At 37.4% G+C, this 16,682-nt stretch overlaps 1 protein-coding gene across 1 annotated transcript; it reads right to left on the reverse strand.

Moving 5' to 3' along the window:
• Window positions 1-1,561: 1,561 nt before the first annotated feature.
• On the reverse strand, window positions 1,562-2,131 carry LOC141695473 (uncharacterized). The gene has a single exon (XM_074499716.1). It carries the CDS (start codon window positions 2,129-2,131, stop codon window positions 1,562-1,564), a length of 570 nt encoding a protein of 189 aa, XP_074355817.1.
• Window positions 2,132-16,682: the final 14,551 nt, after the last annotated feature.

The following is a 16,682-nucleotide window of genomic DNA, read 5'->3' on the forward strand; positions in this document are numbered from 1 at the left end:
TTACTAATCACATGACCCTAAAACTGAACATCTTTCAACCAAAATTCACACTTTGAGAATTTGGCATACAATCTTTCTTTCTGTAAGATTTCCAATACTATCTTGAGTTGTTCTGCATGTTCCTCCTCCGATCTAGAGTAAATTAGAATATCATCGATGAAGACTATCACACATTCATCCAGATACTTCTTAAAGACTCTGTTCATCAGATCCATGAAAGCCGCGGGCACGTTAGTCAAACCAAATGACATAACTAGGAACTCATAATGTCCATACCTAGTGCGAAATGCAGTCTTAGGTATATCTTCCGGTTTGATCTTAAGTTGATGATAACCTGTCCTAAGGTCAATCTTGGAAAAACACATTGCATCCTTTAGTTGGTCAAATAGGTCATCTATTCTTGGCAATGGGTACTTGTTCTTAATGGTCAGCTTGTTCAGCTCTCGATAATCGATGCACAGTCTCATGCTACCGTCCTTCTTCTTCACAAATAATACGGGTGCACCCCACGGGGAAACGCTCGGTCTAATCATTCCTTTATCCAATAGATCTTGTAGTTGATCAACCAACTCTTTCATTTCGACGGGGGCCAAACGATACGGGGCCTTTGATACTGGTGTCGTGTTGGGAGCTAAATCAATGGCTAATTCTATCTCCTGATCCGGGGGTAGTCCGGGAAGATCCTTGGGAAATGCATCCTCAAACTCATTAACTACAGGTATGGTGTGGATCTCAGGGGTTTCTCGCTTGATATCCACCACGTGAGCCAAGTAGGCCTCACATTCTTACCTTAAAAGTCTCTTGGTCTGCACCATAGTTAGAAATTTCTTGGTTTGTCGTTGCCCCTTAATTATTATACTCTTACACTAGGTGTTTTCAATTTTACTTTCTTCCCTTCGCAATCAATCTGGGCATGGTTTCTAGATAGCCAATCCATTCCTAATATCACATCAAACTCCCCTAATCGAAAGGAAATTAAATCTACTGGGTATCTCACTCCACCTAATTCTAGGTTGCAGTTAACATAAACTTGATTTATATGGATAATCTCTTGATTAGCTATTTCCACTTGCAAAGATTCTTTCAAATGTTCCACTTTTAAGTCCAGTTTTTCAGCAAATTCTTTAGATACGAAAGACTTAGTAGCTCTAGAATCAAATAGCACATTGGCAGGATTGGAGTTTAGGAGGAGCGTACCTGCTATAACATTGGTGTTCCTTATGGCATCTTTCACAGTCATATTAAAGGTCCTGGCAGTCGGCACTCTGTTAGATGCAGCTACACTACCCCTCGAGCTAGCTGGGGCTGCCGCAGGGCAGTCCTTCTTCATGTGTCATGTCTTTCCGCACTGAAAACACTTAGCTGCTTCCTGGATACAAGCTGTGGCATAGTGCCCTACCTTACCATATTTAAAGCATGTCACCGGTTTCTGCATACATTGCCCAGAATGCCTCTTACCACAGCTCCTGCATTCTGGCAGAGGAGGTCGTGGTTGGCTATGATAAGACATTCCCGTTTGGTTCCCACTCCGGGCCATACTCACGCTCCCTGAGGCCCCGAATCATGTACTGCGGTTGGGTTGAGAGGCCGTCACTCTGACAAACTTACTAGGGAAGCTCTCCCCTCCCACACTCCTGCTTCGACCATCAAACTTTTGTTTCTTAGTTTGCTTCATTTTTTGGCTCATTTCACTCCCTGCTTCAGCTATTGTGGCCTTCTGCACTAGGGTGGCATAGTCAGTTATCTCCAGAATTGCCAGCTTGTTCTGAATCCACTGCTTCAATCCCTGTTGAAATCTCTCAGCCTTTTGCTCTTCGGTGCTCACCATCTGTGGCATAAACCTCGACAATTCTGTGAACTTAGCTTCATATTCCGCTACGCTCATATTCTCTTGTTTCAGCTCTAGGAACTTTCGCTGTATCTGAATCTCCATAAACTTCGGGACATACTTCTTTAAAAACAACCCAGTGAATCTTTCCCATGTAACAATCCCTTGGGACTCCATATTTTTCTTGGCTTCCCACCAATAGTTAGCCTCACCCTTTAAGAGATAAGTGGCAAAATTAGTCTTGTGGGCTTCCTCAGTGCCAATTCGCTCAAAGGTCTTTTCTACCTCTTTCAGCCAAGCCATGGCCTAAACTGGGTCGGCAACACCGTGAAACTCTGGGGGCTTGACCGACTTGAAAGATTTAAATGCATTAGCCATGGCCTGCTGGGGTTGCTGGGGTGGTCGTTGCTGTTGCAGGTTTTGCCTCAGAAATTCTACAAACTGCTCCATAGGGTTCACTGGCACTTCCATCCCCTGAGTATCTTCAGCCTCTGACTCTTCATATTCCTCATCATCATACTCATTTCGTTTTTCGTTAATTCTTAATGGTGGGGTCTGTGCTCGATGCCCTTGTTCATTATTATCGCCCTGGCCGCCAGATGCAGCCGGGCAAGTTCTTGTTACTATTCTCCTTGGCGGCATTTTCCTGTTACATAAACTTATTTAGGTTGTTTTCATTTGCCAATCCTCATGCTTCCTGATTTGTTATGACAGTATATAATTGTGTAGACATGAAAGAAGATTAAACCACAATCTAGAAATCGCAACTAATCAACACGATAATTATACATAATTTGGCCATATGCCAGGTCTGGGTACAACATACTAAATAATAAAAGTACAATCTACCTTAATACAATAATCCTTAGCTGGTGGCACTATCAAAGATAACAACCAAAACAACTATCACAAAACAACTAAGTACCACCGCTGAGGAACAACAACCAACTACTAATATTGTCCACTAGCCACGAGTAACATCACGAATCTGCCTCATAGTGTGGACCATAACCCTCATAACCTCACACCTACTCACCAAGCCACGCTGTGGGGATAAGCGGTGAATCCTACCAATGGTCCTCTGCTCAATGCGGTGAATGGTCCTGCGCAAGCGTCAGGCGCTGGGGTATCCTCGCCTGCCTCGGGCCTCTATCCTCATGTGCCGCTCGATGGAAAGCTGGCCCCTCAGCTCGGCAATACGGGCCTCGACCGTTGTTAGCTCAATAGCATAGCGACCTACCACCCAATCGTGATCTACTAGGGATATGACTGGTATGGGTGGTGGAAGTGGGGAATCTGCAGGAGTCGCTACCACACCGTCAAGAATAGGGTCCATGCCGTCGTCGGTCTCAGTCCGTGCGGGACTAACTGGTACAGGGGGCGGGGTGGGTGTCCTCACTGGGGTGTCTGCCCCTAACTCCACCTCTAACTCCTCAGTCAGTGCAGTGACTCTGGCCTATGGAGCTATCATCCTATCCATCAAATCTGCTACTCCCGTCTCGTTCTCGAGCTCAGCGACTCGAGCCTGGGCTGCTAAGAGCCGATCTAACAAATGCTCTATCGACCTCTGATGCACATCCACCCTCATCATCTCTGGAGATGGAACCTCCGTGCTGTCGTATGGAATATCCTCAGGAAAGGCTATCTCAGTGTCTGGCTCAGAGGGATCCTCCTCTGGATCCTCCTCAGGGTCAGTCTCCGGGTACTCGAATACCTCCAAGCCCACAATGGGGGCAGGGTCAGCTACCTCGGTCTCAGCTAAAAGGGCCTCATCATGCTCTCTCTCGTATGCCTCTACAGCCTCAAGGTCTGACACATCGGGTACCTACAAGTCATTTAACACACGCATTACTATCCTGGACACTTAAATCACCCCTAAGGGTTCTTAATGTCAGTGCTACCCTCGTAGCCCGACTAAGAACTCTATGTGAGTTCTAGTTCATTGATTCAGTTAATTCACCCTAATGTTTCTGAGACTTATAACCTAGGGCTCTGATACCATTACTGTAACACCCCCAAATTCAAGGTCGGGAATTCGGGTTGTTACGATCACTTAATATTGTCTAATAAATAATTAATCCTCTTTTCACATCATTACTCGACATTTTAACCAAAATCACACATACAGGTTATATGCTCAAAAACATTACTAAATTAAAGTTAAAGTATTTAAGTTATTACAGACCAAAGGAAATTATCTCAAAAGGGTGAACGCCGAGAACAGCTCTACATGAGACTGGCTCGGGTCACAAATAGTCTTGGTTCAAGTACTCAAAAGGAAACTATCTCTACTCGTCTACCTGAGGTGGCTGGCGGACGAACAGTCTACGGTACTCACGTGCGTCCCCTACCCGCTTGCGGGCAGTTGTCCTGGTTCGGGCCATGCTGGTAATCTATTGTGATATGATGTTTATAAAAGCAAGAGTGAGCACTAACGCTCAGCAAGATATAAATATCCATTATTTAAGTATGATCAAATAGGGAAAAACAACCATTTAGCATTGTATATTCAAGGTTTCTAAAAGTTTATATGCTTGTCAATTTTATGATAAACTCAACTTTAAACGTATCAGTTTAATCAGTAAATACTCGTACTCATTTCATCTCAAAATCTCAATATGATGCTTGAACCAAGATTCTCAAATGGATGTGATATATATTCATCAACATCCTTATTTAAAACTCAGCCTTATCGGCCTTCTGCTGTAGGTTTCACAATAATTTATCCAAAGTGGAGGAAAGGGACTATACTGGAATAAACCACGTACTGGTGATCAGACGAATACGAAATTTTCTCTACTAGTAGAATGAATACAAACCTAGCCGCCTTTGGGCTTATCAAGACATTACACTATGGTTGCCCATTTTTCATGCAAGTCCGAAAGTCAATGGTCACATAGACCATATAACTGTATACTGTGCCACTCCGCGCCTGGTCACTACCCGATACCTCTCCGTACCGGGCAGGCCACATTCCAGTCCCAAAATAATTATATCATTTACACAAAATCCTATATCGAAGAAATAGATCGTTCTGAGTTGACCATTAAATAAGATTATTTATTCATCACTTTTAATTCAATTGATCCTTGGGAGTTGTCGGAGTTTTGAATTTAAAATCATCTTCAAACCCTTAACTGTAGTAGAGTTTTACATATATTGTTCACTTGTTTTTCACTGAGCGATGAAGCAAAACCCTTATGCTTCTAGACTAAGTTCCCTAAGGTTTTGATAAGTTTCAGATGATTGATCTCTTCCGAGAATTTTGAATAATTTAGAAAGTATCCTTGGGAACTATGTATATTTTTAAATGATTTTTAGAAGTACAAAATATTAAATATTTACGGTCTCATAATATTTTTAAGAAGGGTTCAATGAATTGATAAAACCTTAAGTACAAAATGTTTCTCAATAAGGTTCAATGAATTGATAAAAATCTTAATTAAATACTTAAGACATGATTTGACATCTTATAATTATCATTTGAATGGTTACATACGTTTTAGATAGAGTGAATTGATTTAAAAACTTTTCAATATCTCTTTAAATATCTTCCAGATATTTTAGTAACTCTTTAGATATTACTTATAAATAAATAATAAAATAGGATATCCCTTGAGTGAATATTCGATTATCTCTTATAGTTACAAATCAAATCTCAATCGTTCGCTTAATATGTATGTTACGTGAAAGTACTATGTTTATTGAAATAGAAATCTTCCGCGTCCGGCTCGTTCCGGAATTAAATCGATTTAAAATATCTCTGACTCCCACTATCTTGTATTATATTAAAATTACGTTTCAATTTCTCATACTCATATAAAACGAAGTTTGTTTTCGTAAACAATCGCATAATTTGAATGTATTGATATCACAGACAAGCATATATTTTCAAACTGTAAATCATGGCCTCAATATCACAACAGTATATATAGCATGGATGATTTGTGATAGGGTTTTGTAAACTTGCCTCGAGTGCTAGGAGTGGTATGGTCTCGGGGCTTTTGTTGGCGATCTAAAATCAATAACCAACGATCTTAGTTAGTACGCGATTATCGATTCGCTTCACTAAAACATTTTTATAAAATCGAAAAATTAATATTTCCTTAAAATTATTTTTTGGACAGTCTTCCTTGCTGCATTATTTAATTATCATGATTTTTCCAAGATTCCGAAATCATTCTTAGCCTTTCAAAATCATCATGCAAGTGGCCTATGTGCAGTTGGCTTTTCGTATGAACGCTCTGCACTAAAACGGTCATAACTCCTCAACCGTAAATCCCCTCGCGACGATCCACACATGCACAGAAACTAAAAATCAAGATCTACCCATTCCTGGCCAGTGACTCACAAGTATCAAACATTTACATGGCCGAAGACACTGCAGAAGGCAGACCAAGTGCAATAGGCTCCACATTCCATTTCTATTACTTGTTCTTGACACAATCACTACTTATGACCAACATAACACTTTTTACTTCTCAAGATCCACCCACATACACCTTATATAATTTATCTAGCATCACATACAAGCATCACAACTCAAAAACTCAAGTACTTAGCAAGAATATGAGCAAAACAACCTCACATATACACAAACTTTTGGATATTGACACTACATCATAAATAACTCTTAAACCCACCCTTAAAACTTTAAAGAGTTGGAAGTTATACCTTCTTGAGCACTAGGAGGGTTAGTAATAAGATGATTAGGGCTTGGTTTGCTTGAAAAATACTTAGAAGGGCTAGATCCTTAAGAAACAAAACCAAGAAACCATGTTAGTCAAAATAGTCCATAAAGTTCTTGAACTTCAATAATTTGTTTCTCACAAACCATTAAGAATTTGGCCATGAAATCATAGACATAACTTTAATAGGATGTAAGGAAGCTTTGTGAATTTTTATAGAATTTTTAATAGAGGGAAGGATGGAGAAGTGAAGTGAAGAAGAGAGTTCTCTCCCTTTTCTGCATGAAGCAACCTAGAGCAAGAGAGGGGTGGGGTGGTTTGGCTTGATTTTTTTTGTTAAAGTGTGGGAGTGTATAATATGTGTTTGATAGTGTGTATATATGGGCATAATAATCAGCAAAAAAAATTGCTTGGTTGACAATTTAGATGAGTAGAAATGAGGAGGTATGGCCTTGTACTTCCTTGTCTCCCACTTACTATTCACTTACTATTCACTTACTATTCTACTACTATTCCACTAACTATTGTAGTTAGCTTCTAATTCCCTAGTTACATCTCCTAACTACTAGTTAGCTTGGTTTTGCATGGCCAACTTGCATGGAATTAATTTATCGTACACGCGATTGTCGTTCCATTCCGATAGTTTAATCGCATAACATTTCGTTTCGTAGTGAATTCTTTTATCGCTTATAATCCTTTAACCAATTCTATTCCTTTCTCTTGATCATAGAAACACTTGATATAATTTTTATTCCATGTAGTATTCTCGGTTCTACACCATTCCTTACGGATACGAAAACACGTAGTATAATCGTGAATCTTCGAATTCCGACGGCTTTAACATTCACTTATTTTCCTCGATAAACAAGAATATGATCTCGGATTTCCAAAATTCCACTATTCATATTTGTGATGAACTCCATACGTATTACATAATTAGTTCCAGTTAATATTCATTGAAGTTTTAAATTATTACAAAAATCAGGGTTATTACAGGTGGCCTCATGCCTGGAGGTGGAATAGCCTGCAGTGGTACGGGCTACAACACAGGTGGAGGTAGAATAGCAAACACTGGTGGGACAACAGGACGCGGATCTGAAGATGGTACTCCAACTGAGGGATCTGAGTGATCTGCTGATATGGGGATGAAAGAGTCGGCCATCGCTACTATCTGAAATTATATCGCAATATAAGAATCTCAAACCACGACGCGAATCATACTAATACCTATTATACCGTAGCGCTCAACCTCTTGACGTTCTATTTTTCTATTCCTTTCTTCTAATCCTAACCCTCTACCCATTTCTGTCAACCTAGGATTGTGTCAGTTACTTATAACCTGTGTTAGGTCCAAAGGTATCGTAGAAGGGGGGGTTGAATACGATACCACCAATTAATTCCGATTCAAAACAAGTTCTTAGTTTATGCTGGAAAGTAAAAACACAACACAATTCAAGGAATATATTTCGATTGATATAAACCTTAATGTTGCTACAATCTAATCAATTGATTAGCTTCTACAGAAATTTCAACAGCATAACAATACAGTTATAAAGAAATTAATATGAACTTGAATGCTCCGTAATGCTCTCCATAAAAGCTTCTCAGTTTGCTAGTCGATTTTTGCACTTCCATGCCTTAGAAACTTTTCTACAATGCACTCCATTCGACTACTAACTCCTTAGAATCGACTAGTAGATTTTCTTGAATTCCATAAGTCGATTTCTACTCCTAGAGTGCTCTTTACTTAGCCAAATATTTATACATGCTATTTGCTTGACCAATAACTCCTGGAATGTTGACTTGAATCCCTTTTGAACTTGATCTTGATATCACTAAACACTTCTTTTGTAGACTTGAATGATCAATTCTGGAATGCTGACGCTTAGTGCACTGGTCTGGTTCACAAACAACTAGCCCTGAATTGAATATCCTTATTCTTTCTGATTGTTCCTTGTTAATGAATTCTGACTTGAGTTCTATAGATTGTTTTCTACTGGAATCACTTGATTTCTATACTTGAATCTTCAACTGTATTAAAATAATTAGTCCTCTGATTGTTTATTCTTCACAGATGCCTGATTACTGAATGATTTTCTTTCTATGACTTCAAATAGACTTGCACTTGTAATACTGTGTTCTGATTCTTGTATGTGTCTGATCATTCTTCTTCTGGATTCCTTGTGTAGACGTAGTATTATTAACCTGTCCTGTTCTAGTGTTGTTATTGTGTTGAGTTATCACATAACTGTTCATACAGCTTCGCCGTCTCACCAACAATCTCCCCCTATTTGATTGTTAAACTTAACAAACAAATTAAATAGAGAGGATAACTCAACTAACAACCAGAAAAAGTAATGTACCAGGACTTGTAAATAATGCTACTAGTTTTCTAGATCAAATACCGCATTTCCAGATTTCTTAAGTAACTGAAATGAAAGATGCTTGTTCCTTTAGCACTGAACTGATCTTTAAGTAGTTTCATCTTCATTTCCTTGGTTCTTCAACTCTCCGCCAGATAATACTTCTCAGTCTTGATGTAATCATCAGCAGTTTCTTTTGTACAACCACATTTCCTGTTGAGAAGCGCATATCTCTCTTGCTTCTCCCCCTATGAGAATCAACTACTTAAAGGAGATCACCTTCGTCTACCACCTCTCCCGTATAATAGGATCCACAGATAAGAACTAATGGTACTCCCCTTTTGGAAAACAGCTTCTCCCCTTATGAAGTGATGAACCAAACCACTTCTTCTGATCACTAGGAAATCACCTTGTGTTTACCACCTCTCCTGTATAATAGGATCCGTAGTTACAAACAATAATGGTGTGGTGTAGTGTACATGTGCTTTACCTTTTTCCTCCTCCCTGCTATTTCTCCCCCTTAGTTAAGGAATCCTCCAAACTATTATATAAGCTTTTATATTCCCCTTAGAGAAGGAATGTATGCTGTTGTCTGAAGGAGTTCTCATATGTTACTTGGTTGGAAAAGAAATAACAATCACAGTCTGATCAACCATGTCCCTTTAAATGCTGCAAGAATGACTTCACTGTTGATCATCATGTTCACCAATCTTCCTAACTCCGTATGCCTCCCAAATGTGAGATCACCAAGTGTTACCAATTGTGAGCTCCCAAAGGTCCCGAAGTATTCTAATACAATCTGTAAATGTTAGGTTCCTAAGAGTTAAGTTCCAATCATAAACAGAATCGAGACCCGAAGTATCAAGAACCATGCTTAGGGATAAGGAATGGGATATGGTGTTTCTGTCTTTCTTCCTCACTGTGAGTGTGTGATTCTGTTTCGTGTACCTCACAAGTGTTTCACTCTTCTCTCCACTCATGTTTACACTCATTCTCACAAGTGTATCACTCCTCTCATAGCTCCAAAATCCAGCGGTACCTGCAAGGAAAATCACCTTAGCCATCCTTAAGGAGGTCTCTGGTGGTGCAATGGGAGTTCACAAATCTCCATCCTCGTTAGACTCGTCAGATAAATCTGAGTCATAATCTACAAGTTGCTAATTACCCTTTTAGGGTTCCAGATTTGAACTCTAGGAAGGTAAACAATGATCCAAAGAATTTAGCATAAAGATCAAAGTTTCCTTCTAATGTTTGTGAAGACATTTCCTTATGACTCATCAGGTAATATCTCAATCATTGTCAACAAGTTGCCGATCTACACCTATGTCTATCCGCAGATACATCCAGGTTTATTAGTCCTGGGGAGGTAGACACTAACCACTAACATATGGCTATTGGATCAGTATCCTCTCCTAACACCTATAAAGGTAATTGGTCCGTTAAAGAACCTTAAACAATCGAATCTAACCGTAAAATGGTCGAAACTCTTGTTTCCGTCAACTCATTCTTTGTGTCTGTAACCTTTCCTTGTGCATCAAGAAATGTTTATATTTGGAGTGGTGACACTACATCGGATACCCTGGCCGACAGGCGAATTTCAATAGACGCACCCTGTTGAGAGGATGAATCTAGTAACTGTTTTGTGCCTTTTCAGCCATTACATCTTTCTGAGCAGATGTATGGGGGCTAGCAGTTGTCTTGGTTTAAATGCTACTCATCTTTATAGGAGACAGAGCTGCTGGGTTGATGTCAGAACCTTCCTTATGTGGTGCACTAAGGCACTTTCTCCCTCACGCTCATTCATACATCATTTAAGGGGTAAGAGAGTGTTGGTTGGTTCTATTTCTGTATTTTTCTTTACAGTCTGGGATAGAAGTTGTGGGTTTTCAACCTCATGACTATCAATGAAATAAAACCGTTGGAGGCTGAACCTGTTTCACAGAACATATGGCACTATAGAGATAAAATGCACTTAAGATCTATAATGAATGAGAATTATGCATTTTATCTTTTGAGAGAAATGATGTACAATAGTGATTTCACAAGATTTTAATGAAATAAGCAATCACCAATGTAGAAAGAAGTTTAATTTTCTCCTAAAACTGTTCGAGTGCACAAGTCAGTTTTTATGCCTAAAAAGATAAATGATTTTATAAGACACAGACTGATGACTTAGCAGTATTAAGAAGAGAAAGAAAGATTTTGTCTTTCAATATGAATGAGTTTTTTTTGTAAAGGCATTGATCACTTAGGGTAAAGTCTAAGCAATTCTCATTCATGTCAAAAGCTCCATAATCTATCTTTATAAAATGATTATCAACAACATTGTGTATTGATAAACAACCTTAACAAGAATGACTATGTTGCTGATTTTAAATTATAGTGAAACTTTCAGATATAGTAACTCATATAAATTCACTAGAACTTAAAATCTCACAATTATCTGCAACAAAATATTAACAATATATCATTGATTGATACTTGTCAAGTACTTTAGATACCAATAATTTTGTTGCACCCTATTTTAAATATTAAAATAAGATATTAATGAATTGAATACCAATTAACTATCAAAAAGACATCAGCATTCAATTTCATATATCATACAATTATCAACTCCTAACAACTGTAGTATCTCAAACAATACTGGTTCGATAAATAAAGCAACATTAACCAACATTGTCTTCTTTGCAATCTTAGAAAAATATTCTAAGTTCCATATACTTTGATCCATTGAGTATTGCATATATTATCAAAATGTTTAGGAATTTGCAAATAAGTATAAAAATTATTCCAGGTGAACAAGATATGGTTACTTCTAATAAAGCAAAATCTTCATTGACCATAGTTGTACTCAAGAAAAATTTCCATACTTTCTATATTAGTATAAGTGACTGAAGATAAGCATTAATTACTTAGAGGAGTTCTAAGTAATGTCACAAATACTAATAATTCACAATTAGTTCATAGTTAAACTCTTAACTAAATATCATCAACTGATATAAGTCAAAAATTACACACAACTAATCATGCTACAATCATGATATGATTTCAGTGAATTCTTGAGATATGAACATTTATAAATTCAATAAAACCAAAATCTCATAATTAACTTATAACACATCAGTTACAATCAATATACTAGATATCAATTGTTGACAGATTTATTTATAATCAATCATACTGCCTATTTATTTTAAGTTAGTTTGAATTATGGAGAAAATAACATCACTGAATTGCTTCAATTTTCATAATCCAAACTACCCAAAATAAATATTAAATAAATAAATACTAAATATCTATGAGTTAGATACTAGCACTTAAATATTTATAATTATTATTGAATAATCACCACTAGGATATATGACTTATATATATGGCAATCACTCTTTGGATAATTAGTAATTTTAGAAATACTTTTTAAGCATATAAATTATTGAGAGTTTTATACACATGACTTAGAAAATACTTCAACTTCCAATATCAGTGATTTTAGAAATAAGCATTGATTACTTAGAACAAAAATTCTAAATAATATCACTAATACTAAAAGTATCACAATTATTCGTACAAGATACAAATAACTATGCTGCATATTATTTTAATACAATTCAAATTATGAGACTAATGTGGAATGTAATTGTCTACAGTCATAATTTAAATTAATTAAAATAATATTCAAACTTAATGCTATAACGCATAACCTACCATAAATGTAAATGATATTGTAATCATGATAATCAAGATAGTAGCACTAAGTACGAGGTACTGGATTACTGATAAATTCACAAGTCCTTTAAATATTGAAGATTTAGTACTTGTGAAAATATTAAGAATTCCTTATAGATGGGATTTCCAACTAATGTGCAATGGATGATATCCCACATTTACAAACCAGTCTTGAAAATTAACTTTAACAAGTGATTTAATAAATGTTTCTGCAAGTGACTCTTTGACTAAAAGACATGCTCTCGAAATAAATGATACCTGGTGTCAAGGTGCCTTGTCATAGAATGTTCCACAGAGTTGTTGGATTTAAAGTTGTTTCTTATCATAACACGAAATTAATCTTCTTCCACGAAGTTGACAGCTTCTCGAGATGCTTCTCCTGTCACTTAAGTTGACAGCCTCAGAGATGCTTCTCCTGTCTTTCTTACAACCTACATAATCTGTATCTATATAGCCAAAAATGTTAAGCATAATATCTTTTAGGGTACTTTACTCCAAGAGTTGATAGTTCCTTAAGATATCTAATAATCTTGTTAATAGCTATAAGATTGGATTCTCTGGGATCCACTTGGAACCTTGCACTTTGGCATCTTGAGAACATTACATGTTGTCTATTAGCATTTGAGTAAAAGAGTGAGCTCGTCATACCTCTATAGCTTTTCATTATACCTGAGTTGCACTGATCAAGCTTTAGTGGTTTCTGTTGGTAAGTAGTCTTGGCATGTTCAGAATCTTCCAAATTTTGTATCTTCAAAAGATCCTTAACTTACTTGTATTGCCATCATTCTTTCGGTTTACTTGTGCTCCTAAGACAATTGTTCTTTTGGCTTGCTTGAGCTCCTAAAAGAATTCTTCTAATGGCCTGCTTAAAGTAATTCCAAAAAGAATTGTAACCTTTCCAACATGCTCCTCCATACCTACTCTGCAATTACTTAGTAAATAATCTTGCACAAGTTTTGTTAGTAGACCAACATATAAAATTATCATTATATCAGAGCACATATAAAACATTATGTTTGTGCCTAGTGATAAGAGAGTTATTAATATGACGACTCTACTAGTTCATATTATACTGTAACTTCAGTTAGAGTGCCATACCATGTCCTTCATGATTGCTTGAGTAGTATACTAGTTCATACCAATCTGAAGTGAGCTTGTGAAGAAGAGATATACGTGGTCCAATAGGTCTGCAACTGCAAATTCCATGAACTGTTGTGCACTGACTTCCTCTTTTGACTCACCAACCAGGAGTGCACTTGTACACATCTACTAGAGTCCAATTCCAAGTATAATGTGCATCAGGTGCCTGATATGTCGTAATATCCTCAAGTCTCATCACTGGTGCTTTCTGTTAAATACTGCTTCCTGATAATAACCTAGCATCCAGTTTGGCATTGTCCCTCGTAACAATGCCATTGTCATTCAATATGATTTTTGGTTATCCTTGTACCAATTACAATATTTTCATTTGGTTTGGATACCAGCTTCCCTACAATCTGCTCGCTGACTAATTGAGCTCATCTTGCTTTGTAATCACCCAATCAATCCGGATCTATCAGAGCTTCTGTAACTTTCTTAGTTTCTTCTTCAGATAGAAAACTAGAGAAATAATCATTCACACTCAGTAGCCCTTGCTAATCATTACTCCACCATCTGGATCACTTAAGAACTAGACTCTGGGAATAATATTGACATCAAACCCTTTGTCTCAACATATATGTTCTTTAGTGTCCTCTTGATTTTCAATGTGGTGTTGTGTCTGACTAGTTGATCCTTCTATTGCTCCCCCTAAGCTGTTGCCGGGATTTCCTGAAAATCCTTACCCTTGCTGACTGGCTTTATTGAAATAATGATTTGTATTATACATTGCCATTCCACTTCTTGGATATGTATCATCAATACCATCAATTTCTCCTTTAACAGCTTGGAGCATGGAGTTGTTGAACTGTGCACTTAGAATGTCAATCATCTTCTGTTGAAAAACCACAAATGCCCTGTAGGTTGTAGACTCCACTGAGTAGTCATGGAAAATATCCTAACTATAGAACATTCTCTCCAAACACTTTGAGGTTATCCAGTGTTTGCTTCTGTTGGCCATTGACTCATTAGTGGTCTTCATGTATACATCCAGATCAAGGCTTGATCTTACGTGTTGCAAACTGTTTTGACTGCTCCAGCCCTTTGGTATTTAGAAAGTCTTGATTAGCTTGATATTTCCTTTGTAGCTTTCATCAAGTTATGGTTCTTCCTTTGTACCACTCCATTTTGACACGGAGCTCTCAGTGCTGAATATGTCTCAAAATGTTCTTGATGATTTAGATATTAATCAGAACTGCTTCTTGAATTCAGTCCCATTATCTGATCACCAGATCATTTCTTTTATAGTTGCTTCCAGCTTGATCTTCTTTGATGTGATCAATCACCATCTGTGATGTCTTGTCTTGAGAACGCACAAACAATAACTTTTAGAGAGTCATCCACCATCACTAAGTTATGTTTTTACTTTGATATGATGTTGTCTTTGACTCCTCTTTCTGACATGCCTCACATTTATCATTTTCTGTATTCTAGATGAGGTAGTCCTCTCACTAAACTCTTTTCACAAAAAAGTTCCTTGAGTTGATGTTCAAGGGTGAGAGCTTCTATGCCATAGCCAGCTGTCATTTGTAGATGCTTTACTGTAGAAGCACATTACTTGACCATCTTCTGCAGAATTCCAGTCAGCTACAAACAAATCACCTTTTCTTACTCCATTGAGAGCAAGCCTTTTATTCTTCTGATTAGTGATCAAACACTTCTCCTTCTTGAACAACACATCACATCCTTTGTCACCAAATTGACTTATGCTTAGAAGATTATGCATAAGACCATCAACCAAAGAGATTTCTTATATGATGACATTTCCAATTTCCAAACAGCCATATCCCGTTGTATAACCTTTGCTGTCATCTCCAAAGGTAACCACTGGGCCAGCTTTCTCAACCACCTTTGATAGCAGGGCTCTATCTCCAGTCATATGCTCGAACATCCACTGTCCAGAATCCACATGACCTTCTTCTTCTTTATGCCCTGTATACAAAGGAGATTAAGATTTCTTTGGTACTCAAACCATGTTGGGTCCAGGGTACTTAGGAACATATGCATATCTAGCATATTTCTTAACATTCTTGACAGACTCAGCATGCTTTACATTGTCATTGACTGTGTTCTTAACACCCTTGGAAGGACCATTAGCTTTGCTTTTGGTGTTGGTGAAGGTAGCCTCTTTCCTAGCACTAGGAGGGCTTGCAGTCTTTGACTTACTCTTGTTCTTATGCATATGATTATCATGATCATGGCATGCATTGTGTGAGTGTGTGTAATCAAGATACGTTTTCATGAATGAAACAACACATGACATGTAATCATGCTTATCACACTTGGAAGATTTAGGAACACTAGGCATGGTATGCATATTAACATTTTTTTACTTTGTCCACTTTAACCTTTTTACATGCATGAGATAGGTGTCCAGTGGATCCACAGTTATTACATACCTTTCTAGGGCCATCCTTTCCTGTTCTGCCATTTCTATTCTTACTAGATTTAGTGGTGGAACTAAAACCTAGTCCTGTAGTAGTTTGTTCACTTTCAGGGGATGCTTGTTTATCAGATTTCTTAGCATTTTTATCTTTTATCTTTTCAAGATCTTCAACAAGTATCTCATGATGAATGAACAAATTCTCCTCATCATAAGGTTCAGAAGATGCCTTCTTGAACAAAGGTTTCTTAGCATTCTTCAGAACATGTGGTGTATCTAGTGGATTAACAACTTTTATTACAAGTTCATTATCCACCACATGTTTCTTACTAGATTTCCTAAGTTTATTATAATCTAGTCCAATTCCAAGTTTTCCACTAACAACTTGACTAGATATGAGTTCCTTTGCAAGATTAGCAGAATTAGCATAAGCCTGAAGCTTAGTTTCCTAATTCCTTTATCTTCTCATCCTTTCTTTCTATAGTCTCAACATGTTTCTTATCTCTAAGTTCCAGATATTGATTTCTTGTTTTAAGGTCTTCTATAGCAACATT

Source organism: Apium graveolens, chromosome 11, assembly GCF_009905375.1.
Source record: "Apium graveolens cultivar Ventura chromosome 11, ASM990537v1, whole genome shotgun sequence".
Lineage (NCBI taxonomy): Eukaryota > Viridiplantae > Streptophyta > Magnoliopsida > Apiales > Apiaceae > Apium > Apium graveolens.

Coding starts and splice junctions, on each gene's coding strand:
- LOC141695473 (XM_074499716.1), bottom strand. CDS start 2,131: ATGGCTTGGCTGAAAGAGGTAGAAAAGACCTTTGAGCGAATTGGCACT.